This window comes from Theropithecus gelada, chromosome 5, assembly GCF_003255815.1.
Source record: "Theropithecus gelada isolate Dixy chromosome 5, Tgel_1.0, whole genome shotgun sequence".
NCBI lineage: Eukaryota > Metazoa > Chordata > Mammalia > Primates > Cercopithecidae > Theropithecus > Theropithecus gelada.
Window position 1 is genome coordinate 103292122 of NC_037672.1, and position 13092 is coordinate 103305213.

Genomic DNA, 13092 nt, shown 5'->3' on the forward strand with positions numbered 1-13092 from the left:
ACCTGGTAGGAGGTGTTTGTGTCATGGGGGCAGATGCCTTATAAATGACTTGGTGCTCTCACTGGGGTAATGAGTGAGTTCTTGCTCTGTTAGTTCACTAGAGATCTAGCTGTTGAAAAGCGTCTGGTACCTCCTCCTTGCTCTCTCTTGCACCCTCTCTCCCCATGCGACACACCTGCTCTCTCTTTGCCTTCTACCATGACTAAAAGCTTCTTGAGGTCCTGACCAGAAGCAGATGCTTCTTGTATAGTCTGCAGAACCATGAGCCAAATAAACCTCTTCACTTTATAAATTACTCAGCCTCACCTATTCCTTTACAGCAATGCAAAATGGGCTAATACACCCTTTACGTGTGCCAATATTTCAGTGCAGTATTGAAAAATAAGAATTAAGACTTAATTTATAAAGTTTGGAGACATTTTTAGAAAATAACTTTTTTTTCTTTATTTTAGTTATGTTGATTTTTAAACAGAATGTTTACATATAAATAGGAACTCAAATAGTAATGCTTTGGAAGTCCTGCTTATTGTAGGATCTAGGAGAATGGCGGGACAGGAGAGGTATATTTTTAAGGCTTTAAGAAGTAATGATTTATTTAGTAAGGGGAATATAGGAATGCTAAACCTCTTTTGCTTAATGTTTTTACTTCTAAAACACCGTGATGTGTCTCCTGATGTAACATAAAAGCCTAACCCAGGGATGATTTAGCTCAAAACTTATTTCCCAATAAGACAGTTATTTTTTCTCAAGTTATGTTGAAATTAAAAAATCCTTTCATTTCTTGTTTTGTTTTTGTTTTGTAGGTTAGTCAGTGGACCAGGCTATGTGAACTCACCATCCCTTTGGCTATTGAGAATTTTCTCAGAGAATCTTCTGACCAGCCCCCAACTATACCTGTAGAAATACTACAGCTAGAGAAAAAGCTTAGTGAGCCTGTTAGAGTGCATAATGATGATAAACTCCGCAGGCAGAAACTCAAGCAACAGAAGGCTGATGGAGTTGGGCCTCCCCTTACTAAGGGAAAGGCAAAGAGCAAGGTCCACACGCAGGAAACATCTGAAGAGTTGGACTCTTCATCTGAGAGTCTGGAACTGAAAGTGGCATTCTCAAAGCTCACAGTGCGGGAAGAACCAGCTACTACCAACAGAGAGCCTTCTCACATCAGAAAAGCAAAAGCCTCCGACCTTCCACCTCTGGAGCATGTGTTTGCAGAAGGGCTTTACTTCACTCTGGCAGATATCGTGCTCTTGCCCTGTATCCATCATTTCTTGGTAAGGTTTCGTCTGGACTGTACACATTACTATGAGTTTCGGTCTATGAAATTGCCTAGGTTTGAATTTTTATTCTAATTCTTATTGCCAGTATGCTGCTGGGCAAGTTATTAATGTCTTTCTCCATTTTCTTATCTGTAAAATGGAGATAATAATAGTACCTATCTAAGAGGAAAAATGTAAGGAACAAATTAAAGTTTGTGTGAAGTATGGAGAACAGTGCTTGGCACATAGTAAGCTGTCAATCAATGTTAGTAATTATTATGACTTTTAACGTGAAATTGCTAAAATGTTAACAGTTGTTATTACTAACTTCAAGTTTCTATTGTGATTACTTTCTAATATTAGAAGGTCTAAGTCGGCTCTGTGGTACCATGGATAGTCCGTTGGACTTCTACTATTAGAGGATCCAGTTAAAAAAAAAAAAAACTAAAAATCTTGTCAGCTAAATTTTATAATTATTAGTCACTTAAATTAATCTTATGTTAGGTATTATCAAATTGAAAATATTTTATTCTGACCTGTATGCTTCTCTGTTCTCTCTGAGATTAAAGTAGCTGGCTCTGTTATTATGTGCTGGGGGAGGATAGAAAGTTTTCTGAGTAGGAAGATCTCTCTCTCTCTCTCTCTCTCTGTCTTACACACACACACACGCACATGCACACACACATTCCCTCTGTGCAGGAAAAAAGAACAGGGTGAAAATAATACCAGAGTGAACATAGGAAGCTTAGCTCTCTGCAGCCTTCCAGTTGGTTTTCAAGAGCTGCATTGCTTTTTGCTTTTGTTTTGTTTTTTTTTCTTGGAAGCATTTCCCCCTTTTCCCTACTAAGGAATCAGATATTAGATTTCATTCTCATTATATATCACCAACAATTCAGGTATCTTTTGACAGAAGAGACTTCTATTGAAAATCTATGTATTTGAAGGCTTTGCTTCACAAGTAAATTAGGCAGTATTGATCAATTGTCATTTTCTTAAAGAACATTTCTCTTTTCCTCAAAATTGAACCAAACTTGGCAACCAAAACAATGTAAAAATAGGGAGATCCAGGAATTGTTTAGATGTTGATTGGCATTTTAAGTGCCAAATGTCATAATTTAATAGAGTCCACAGAGTTGAGTGGGAAGAAGACATTGATTTTTAAATTTTTTCTTAGTCAAATGATTTCTAGATTCTCTTCTCCATGATCCCTCTCCTCTATTACCAAGTTCAGTCATTAGAGCAGTCATTTGATACATTATGAAATACTTGGTCTTCTGTCTTCTTGACTTCTTTGGATAACTGTGTTTCCAGTTTCATCAGAATTGAATGAAAGTAGCATATCCATTCCTTTATTGAAGAAATTTATTAAAATGATGTGAATATGTAAACTAATTCTCGAAATATTTTCCTTCATTCTTTTGTATTTTTACTGGATTTTTTTTTTTTTTTTTTTTTTTTTTTGAGATGGAGTCTTGCTCTGTCACCCAGGCTGGAGTGCAGTGGTATAATCTTGGCTCACTGCAACCTCTGCTTCCTGAGTTGAAGCAATTCTCCTGCCTCAGCCTCCCAAGTAGCTGGGATTACAGGTGCACGCCACCATGCCCAGCTAATTTTTCTATTTTTTAACTAGAGACAGGGTTTCACCATGTTGGCCAGGCTGGTCTCGAACTCCTGACCTTGTGATCCACCCACCTCGTATTTTCAGGAATTCATCTTTCTTTGATAAAGCCTTGATACTTGTTATATTTTTCTCCTTTAAATCATCTTGGGTAGTAAAGAAGTCATTTTAATTCATAGAGTGGTTATGTTGGCAAGCCTTTTTGCTTGAATTAACATACATTGAGGTGAATGGAGTGACCATCCAAATGATCAGAATCAGGATCAAGTTCATCATCAGTAATCAAGGTCAAGTTACCAGAAGCATAAAACTGAATCTAGGGACAGAATATTTAGTCACAGGAATAGAGTCAAGGACATAAAAGTAAGGAGTCAGTTTTGCTAAGTCAAGGTTTGAATTCCTAAGGGACAAAATGAGAAGAACTAGGGAAAATACCCAGTTCTGATAAACAGAATAAAACCAAAGATGGAAAACAATAACAAGTAGAATGGATGAGGTGTTTTTTTGGTTTTGTTTTTTTTAATTAGTCAGAGACAAACATGGAAGGGCTAAGGTATTATGTATAAAGCTGCTGCAAGCTCTTTTTTTCCAGAAAATACTTTATTACTTTACAAAGTTAACCCGTGATGGCTCAGCACCTCTTAAGGAAAGGGGCCTGACGATACCCTCTCCTCTGAAAAGTCTTAGAAATAGATTTAAAAGGAATAAATTAATATGTACACTCATGTTTCCCCCTCTTTAATCCATTTACTAGAATTTTCTGGTAGATAGCGTATCAAGCATATGGGAGAAGTAGCAATGAATAGGTATACTAGGGCAAAATCCTACTGTTCCAATACTAGAAGATTGTATGTTATTTTTCAAGTGGTACTAGTAAGCAAATACACTTTGATAGAAGTATTTAAAACATTATTGTACTCCTATAAGACAGAAAGGTTGCATTTTATAATTTTATAAAATCTTCTTGTAATTTGAACACTTATGATTTGATTTTCTACATTTTAACTTCTAATGCTTTGAATTGAGTTTAAATACACACACACACCCACACCCACACCCACACACACCCACACCCCTTTATTAGCTTAGGTAAAATCATTCCTCTTTTAGAAATTGATTTTTTAGCAAAACTAAATACCTCTTCCTGTGTTCCCATTGGCATAAAATTGGGAACCTCACTTTTTTCTGGCATATTACAAAAATGGTAGCTGCTACTTATTTAGTGGTAAATTTGTATTTTCTGTGTCTTCTCCTATGCATTAGGTCCTCAAGAGCTTTTAGCTTTAACTCACTACTTCTAATTTATAAGTAAAAAATGTAGAGCTGGGATTATATTTCCATTTAGATAGGTTGTTTACTGTTTTTTCTCTGCTTACACTGCTCACCTAAACATCTGTGAGTATATTTTCAAAAAAAGAGGTATGACTAAGGAAATGATATAAAATAACAAAATATTTTATATAATAAGTGATTGTAAAGGAATGCAAAGGAAGAAATATTTTGAATAGATGCAACGTCTTGCTTCTCTTTTTATTCAGACAATTTTTTTTTGCCCTTTATTGACAATTAACTACAGAGTTACTAAAATATTATTTTTGCTTTGGTAGCTGTACTTTTTTTTAAAAAACCATTGTTTTAAAAATAAATTATCTTTTTTTTTTTTTCTTGTCCTTAAAGAACTCTGTGATATTTATAATGGTTTTGATCTTATGAGCCAGGTAACTATTTGGTAATCATTTCTTATGAAGAAATTTAATTTTCATTTCACAGAGTTTTCATTAGCAACTTCCTTAAATATATCTTCATGAGTGTAATGAATGTGGTTCAGTACCTTCTGAGCTGTCTAGATATTAGTAGAGTGGCCTGGCATGTTGATTAAATGGAGTGGCCCGTCACACAGAGTAAACCTCCTCAATTTCTTTTAAATATGAATTATTGTTATTTAATTGCAACTTCATTTCAAAAGAAAGGAAAGATGCCGCGTACATCTAACAAATAAGAATAAGTCACTAAAAAGAAGAGTACAGGAAAGATGAAGAAAAGAGAACATTTATAGTGTGATTATCATGTCTAAAGATCTGTTCCCGTAGCACCTAATCTATTTCCAAGCAATTCAGAAATCTTGAGAGAATTAATAAACTTTTTGGCTCTCAGGGTGCCTTAGAGAGTATTTTTCAAATTTTTTTTTACTTTAACTCAGTAAATACAGATGGCCCTCCATATCCATGTGTTCTGCATTCATGTATTCAACCAACCGCAGATTTAAAATATTTGGAAAAAATTGCATCTCTACTGAACATGTACCGACTTTTTTCTTGTCCTGATCCCCTAAACAATACAGAATAACTATTTGCATAGTGTTTATATTGTATTAGGTATTAGAAGTAATCTAGGATTTAAAGTATAGGAGAGGATGTGTATAGGTTATATGCAAATACTACACCATTTTATATCAAGGACATGAGTATGAGTGTCCGTGGATTTGGGTGTCTGATACAGGTCCTGAAACCAATCCTTCATGGATACTGAGGGACAACTGTAATACATTTTACAAGTTGAATAAGTGTAGAAATAAATGTGTATCTTTAAATAATATGTTAAAAAATATATAAATAATTACAAAAAAACTTATGGGATGTGTACTCTGATATTTTCTATTTCATTTTTTAAAAACCTGCTATGTTGATTTCACAACCCCTAAATGAGTGATAAATAGCAGCTTGAAAAATATTGAGGGGATTATTCTCTGAATAAATGGATTCTTTATCATTTGTTTATTCACTCAACAGGGTATTATTTGCAAGGCAGTGTTTTAAGTGCTTCAGTATTCAAAGAGAGTTAGATACAGTCCTTGTTCTTATAGTCAATTACTTGTGCTCATTTAATCTTAAAGTCCACATAAAATACAGGATAATATATATGTATGAATTTTTTATTAATTTTCTGTCCTTTCTGTCTCATGCTCTGATATTACTGCTAGATATATTTGTAGAGATTTCCTGTGACTTGACCTTTTTATTTATCTATCTGTTCATAATCATAAGTCATAATGTGTTTGTGACATAGTGGTTTCTATGGAAACAACATTTATTGCCTCTCAAAGAAGCAAGAACACTCTAAATTTTAAAGAAAATAGAATTTGGTGGTAGTGCTAGGGAGAAAGCATCTGACCAAGGGAAAACAAAAATATATGAGTTTGTGTCAGGAGGAACAATTTCAAATTTTTCTAATTTGAAAAAATAAAAGTATTACTTTAAGTGCTGCTTTTGAAAAAAAGTCTTCCAAATAATGCTAGTTATCTTTTTTAGTTTTAAATATTTACAATTTTCTCTTTTATCTTTTTACTATTTTCTTTAGTAAAATGTTCTCCTTACCTCATTGTGTAATTTTTAAAAATACGGTTCTCAAAGATACTTCTTACATTATTGGTAAGGAATATCATTTAGATTTTGCCTAATAGTTCACATACAGAGAAGATAGCTTCACACACACAAAAAAATGGAACTTTAGATCACTATTAATAGTACAAGCTCTCCATTTTTACACTTCTGCAGTAAGCTGAAAAATTTCTTTTGAGACCCCTCAAAATACACCAATGATTATAGACTACAGATATTAAATTGTGATAATTTAAAAGCGTTACATTATTTGTGTTGAGGAAGTTAATACTGATTTTAATTCCTTCCCCATTAACCACTTAAACTAATTTGTGTAAGTATATATTAAGGATTTTAGGTTTTTGATATAATGTTGTCCAATTAACTCTCTATATGCAGTGTGTTAATAACTTATCAAGTATACTGAGGGTCAGGAACAGAGGAATGTGTTCATGGCCATGAATTATAGATGAAAGGGTTTCCAGATTGGAATGCAGTTGATCACAGAGGAGTTCTTAGAGAGAGTTAAAAACATACTACCAATGAAAGATGATAGACAGTTGAATATAAGGTGTAAAATTTTCCAAAATGATTTTCAATTGTACTATTCATAGACATTTGCAAATGCCATTGTTATTTATGTTGATTCTTTTTGGAATTATTATATTCTTCTTTTTCTATTGATGGCTGTTTTCCATTGTATAGCTGTACGACAGTTTATCCATTCATCTACTGAAGGGCATCTTGGTTACTTCCAAGTTTTGGCAATTATGAATAAAGATGCTGTTAACATCTGTGTTCAGGTTTTTGTGTGGGCATACATTTTCAACTCATTTGAAGCACAATTATTGGATTGTATGGTAAGAGTATATTTACCTTTGTAAGGAACTGCTAAACTGTCTTTCAAAGTGGCTGTACTATTTTTCATTCCCACCAGCAATGAATGAGAGTTCCTGTTGTTCCACATGCTCACCATCATTTGGAGTTGTCAGTGTTTTGGATTTTTGCCATTCTGATAGGTGTGTGGTTGCATTTCCTTGTTTTAACTTGTAATTCTCTAATGATATATGATGATGAGCATTTTTTAAATATACTTAGTTGCCATCTGTGTATCTTTTTTGGTTGTCTACTCAGATCTTTTGCTCATTTTAATTGTGTTCATTTTCTCATTGCTGAGTTGCTCCAATTTTTATGCTGTGAAATTAATCATAAAAACATATAAGACACATCACTAAAGAAGATATACAAATGGCAAATAATCACATGAAAAGTTGCTCAACATCATTAGTCATAGGGAAATGCAAATTGAAATCACAATGAGACACTGCTATATACCCACAAGAATGACTAAAATCAAACAGACTGATAATACCAAGTGTTGACAAGTTGTGGAGATACTGGAACCTCCATGGATTGCTAGTGGGAATTGTAAAATGGAATGGCAACCGTGGAGAAGATTTTAATTTCTTTAAACGTTAAATATACAGTTACCATAAAACCTAGCAGTTTGACTCTTAGATTTCCAAAGAAATGAAAAACAGTTCCACATAAACACTGCTACATTATAATGTATAGCAACATTATTTATAATAGCCAACAACCGGGAAAATGCAAATATCTATCAACAAGTGAATGAGTAAGGAAAATACAGTATATCCACACAATGACTACTACTCTTAATAAAAAAACAAACAATTGGTCAGTGTAACTATATGGATTAACTTCAAAAGCATAATACTAAGTGATAAAAGAAAACCACATTTTATGATTCCATTTGTATGAAAATCTGGAAAAGGCAAAACTATAAACATAGAAAGCTGATCAGTGGTTGTCTGCAACTGACTGTGGAAGCACAGATAGAGTGCAAATGGTCACAAGGGAAATTTCAGGGGTGACGTAAGTGTACTAAAACTAGGTGGTTGCATTACTGCATACGTTTACTACAACTCATTGTTTGAACTATACGTTTAGATGTGTGAATGTTGTGGTTTGTAAAGTTACCTCAACGCAGCTGTTACAAACAAACAAAAGATATATAATAATGTGTTTTATTATTTTCCTACCTAGGTAATTATCTGCAAGAAATTTTCTGAGAAGCTGGTAGAATTTCCATTGCTAGCCTCTTGGTACCAGAGGATTCAGGAAGTGCCAAGAGTAAAAACAGCAGCTTCTAAGTGTGGGATCCAATTTCTCCATTTACCAAAGTTGTTGACAGTCTCAACTGAGCAGCGTCCAAACTTAAGTGAAGTCCCAGGTGTAGAAGAGCACAGCGATCCTTTATTTATAGGAGGACCAAGACCAACCATGGCCAAGTTAATGGTACTTAATTGTGTTATTAACATTTTCTTTCAAAAATTCTATATGATAATGTTGCTGAGCATTCTGCTCAAACTTGTACACTTGTTGACATTTTTTTTTTATAAATTTTATTTGTAGCTTTCTTACTTCACTCTTTGCCAGTTAATATTTCTGCTACTTTTTTCATTTATGTGAAGTATACTAAATTTAAAACTTTTAGTACTATGTATTTTTGGAGCCAAGTAAGTCACAATATATACTTTTAAAAAGCATTTTTCTCAAAACTTTTTTTTTTTTCTTTTAATATTCAGGATATTGACCAAGGTAGCATCATACCTGGTCAAGTGTACTATTTTAACATAATCTTTTTCTGTTGTAAAGTTTTGGTCTCAGCCTTTTTTAGTTTGGATAATGATTTCAAGTTAAAGAAATATAAAGATGAGGCTGGACATAGTAGCTTACACCTGTGATGCCAGCACTTTGAGAGGCTGAGGCAGGCCTATCACTTGAGGTCAGGAGTTCGAGACCAGTCTGGGCAACATGGCAAAACCCTGTCTCTACTAAAATTACAAAAATTAGCTGCGTGTGGTGGCATGTGCCTGTCGTCCCAGCTATTCAGGAGGCTGAGGCACCAGAATAGCTTGAACTTGGGAGGGTGGAGGTTACAGTGAGCCGAGATTGTGCCACTGTACTCCAGCCTGGGCGACCAAGTGAGACTCTTACCTCGGGGAAAAAAAAAAAAAAGAAAAGAAATATAAAGATTAATATCTCAATTTACTTTCCAAGGTTTTATTTAAATTTGTAATTTTGGAATTCTTCTAATTTTATTTTTACTTTAATCTTTGATTTTAATGTTTTTGTTATATAACAAGCCTGGGTGACAGAGTTAGACCCTATTTCAAAAACAGAAAAAGCATATGCTTTATTTTTTTCTCACTGGGGCATAGTTTGTTTTCAGTAGTACTAATTGTAAAGTTTTCAACAATGGGCTTTCCTTTCCCTAACATTTGAAATGATCTGCAAAAATATTTTTGCTTTTAATAGGTGATGTGAAGATTTATTTGAATAGAAAATTCATGAAGTAATTTAAGTTATCCATTGAGTTGCACTGGAAAAATATTTTATTTCCCTATTTGGGTTAGGAAGTAATTGAGTTCTGTAGTTAACAGAGTTTACTGATTTAGAAATGGACAGGAAGACTTTGGTAAGGATACCAATTCCTTAACTCTTCATCTAAGCTCTGTGGCCTATTGATTAAGTAATGAAACATGATTATATAGTTGATTTTAGAAGTTATTGCGGCATGTCTAGATTTTGATGTGTCTTGATTATATGACTACACTGCCAAGGGACCTCTGGTTCACCTCTTGAGTGGATATGCAACTTCTTTTGGAAATGATGAAATGATGAAAATATCTTAAAATAGATAGTGGCAATGGTTGAATTGTGAATATTCTAAAAACCACTGAATTGGATGCTTTAAAAGGAGAAATTGTGTGGTATTATATATAAATTATATCTCAATATAGTTGTGTTTTTTAAAAGACCCTAAGGTAAGAATGAGTTTAGTGAAATGAGAAATAGCAAGAAAGTCAGTGTGGCTAGACTGAAGGAGATAGAAGAGAGGTAGATGATGTCAGAGAGATGTGTTTATCTTTCTGGAGGCAAATGAGTGCACAGGGCTTATAGACCAATAACCATATCTTTAGCCCTAATGAAAGATTCTTTGTACTATTTCCTTTGGGACGCAAATTCAGCTAGTTTTTGTAATGGAAAGTAATCTCATAAACTGATACAAAGCATTTAATGCTGGAGTCTCAGAGATTTTTTATTTGAATAGGTTATTCCTAAAGATAAAAGTAACTGAGCCATGGAGATAGCTAAACATAGATATAGATGTAGATGTAGATATAGATATAGATATAGATATACACTGTGGACTATGGACCTGGAATGTGATTGGAAGGGATCTGTGAATCCATGTGTATGCCATGCCACTGTACATAGATCAAATAAACAAATGTACAGCTTCTAAGACAGAGAAGGATCCTGCAATTTTTTTAATATATTGAAAAGTGGTTCTAATTCTTGAAAATATTGGGAACTATTTGGTTAAACCAGAGAAATTTTTCTCTAGTGACATTAAAGACGCTTCTAAAAGACTAGTATGAGTGGTGTTTTGGGGTATGTGTTAAAGTGGTAGCTTTCAGGCTGTGGTGGTTTTCATATATGTAAACGGAGACCTTGATGGACATATGCAGAGTTCTTTATTATTTCTATGTGGATTGTTTTTGATAACATTTTCATCTTCAGCTGAACTTTCTCTTTGATATCCAATATATTTCTAGGTAGCTTATTACTTCTATGGATCTTCTAGTAATAATTTTAAAATAGCATTACTTTTTATTATCTCAATATAAAAAAATAGGATAGTGTGATGTCAAAATACTCAACACACTGTATTTTTATTTAATTAAAATATGTATTTTAGGGAATAGCTGATGATTATTACTATTTATCCTCCTCCTTACCAATATAGAAATACAATTTTTAGCCTTCAAGAATATAATAAGACTATATTAATTCCTTAATTTAGAAAAAGGCTGTTTCCTTTTCTAGGAAAAGGGCATTGAAGTGATGTTTTCTCCCCACCCTTGCCCTACTTGGACTGTTGATTGGAATGTTCTCCCTGCAGCAGTCAGCCCAAAGGAAGGTGAGTTTTCTTTTCTCTTTAAGTTTTATTCATAATTTGGATACTGTCTTCAGATCTGTCTAATAATTCTGTAAATCTCCCTTTGGCTTTATCTAACATTCTGATTACACTATCAGTTGAGTTTTCATTTTATTTTTATTATGAAAATTGTATATACACACACACCACTTAGATTTAATATTTCTCACATTTTTCTACATTTGTTTTATTTGTTACTTTTTTTTTTTTGCTGACATATTTTGAAAAAAAAATTCCAGGTAACATGTCATACGTTAGGACTCATATTTTAAAAATACTGATATCTTAAATAATCACAATGCCATTATCATACCTAATAAAAATTAACAAACTTTAATGATCATCTAATGCCCAATTTATAATCCATTTTCTCCAATTGTTTAAAATATTGTTGAGAAATATTGTTTTATTGTTTGGTTTTAAGTTGAGTGATTATATTTTTCTTTGCTGGAGATTATATTTGGTTTGTTTTTGTTTCTTCTTTATAATTTTTCAAACATAGTTATTTTATATTTTATATTTGTTATTTCTAATAGATAATCGTTATTTTATATTTTGTACTTGTTATTTCTAATACTTAATGTTCATAGAGGTATAATTCTGCTGTTTGTTTTTTCTGTTGACTTTATTTCTGGTACCTTATTTTCCTGTGAGTTTTGTAATTTTAGACTGTGAATTCATTTGGGGTTACCTCAATCTGTGGTGTCTTGTGGGACTTGGATTAAGGATAAATTCCCACAGAAAGGGATTATATTTGCTTATACATACTATGACTTAAGACTACTTAGCGTTGGTTTTTCAGCTTCAAATTTCTTTAAAAAATGTTTAAATTTAATTATATTTATTATTTTTTCATTGACACATAATTGTGCATATTTGTGGGGAACAATGTGATATTTTGATACATGTATGCAATGCGTAATGATCAAATTAGTATAATTAGCATATTCATCATCTCAGACATTTATCATTTCTTTGTGTTAGGAACAGTTGAAATCTGCTCTTCCAGCTATTTGAACTGTCATTAATTATAGTCACCAAACAGTGCTGTAGAACCCAGGAACTTATTTTTCTTATCTAGCTGTAATTTTATATCCATTAACCAACGTCTGTCCTTTCCAGGCTCTAGTAACCACTATTTTACTCTCTAATTCTTTAAGACCAACTTTTTTTTACCTTCCAAATATAAGTGAGAACATGTGATATTTGTCTTTCTGTGCCTGGTTTATTTTATTTAGCATAATGTCCTCTAAGCTCATCCGTGTTGCTGTGAATGACAAGATTTATTTCATTTTTATGACTGGATAGTACTCCATCATATATATGTATCACATTTTCTTTATCTCTTCTTCTGTTGATGGACACTTAGGTTGATTCCATATCTTGGCTATTGTGAATAGTGCTGCAATAAACATGTAAATGTAGATATCTCTTCACTATACTGATTTCTTTTCTTTTGGATATATATCCAGCAGTGGAATTGCTAGATCCTGTAATAGTTCTAATTTCATTTTTGAGAAAAGTCCATACTGTGTTTCATAATGGCTGTACTAGTTTATATTCCTACCAACAGTATATAAGAGTTTCCCTTTCTTTGCATCCTCACCATGTTATTTTTTGACTTTTTAATAATAGACATTCTAACTGGGATGAGAAGATATTGTGGGTTTGATTTGCATTTTCCTGATGACTACTTATTTATTTTTGCTATTTAGTTGTTTGAATTCCCTGTGTATTCAGGATATTAATCTTTTGTTGGTTGAATAGTTTGCAAATATTTTTTCTCTTTCTGCTGATTGTCTCTTCACTTTG

The 13092-nt window shown here is 32.9% G+C and overlaps 1 protein-coding gene across 2 annotated transcripts in view; it reads left to right on the plus strand.

Annotated features, from left to right (window-relative positions):
- GSTCD (glutathione S-transferase C-terminal domain containing) overlaps nucleotides 1-13092 on the plus strand; it is a 137135-nt gene that overhangs the window by 10232 nt on the left and 113811 nt on the right. For both annotated transcript variants that reach the window (XM_025386166.1, XM_025386165.1), the window contains exons 3-5: nucleotides 804-1271; nucleotides 8319-8570; nucleotides 11169-11262. In XM_025386166.1, the coding sequence (XP_025241951.1) occupies nucleotides 804-1271; nucleotides 8319-8570; nucleotides 11169-11262 (814 nt within the window). The remainder of the gene's footprint in view (nucleotides 1-803; nucleotides 1272-8318; nucleotides 8571-11168; nucleotides 11263-13092) is intronic.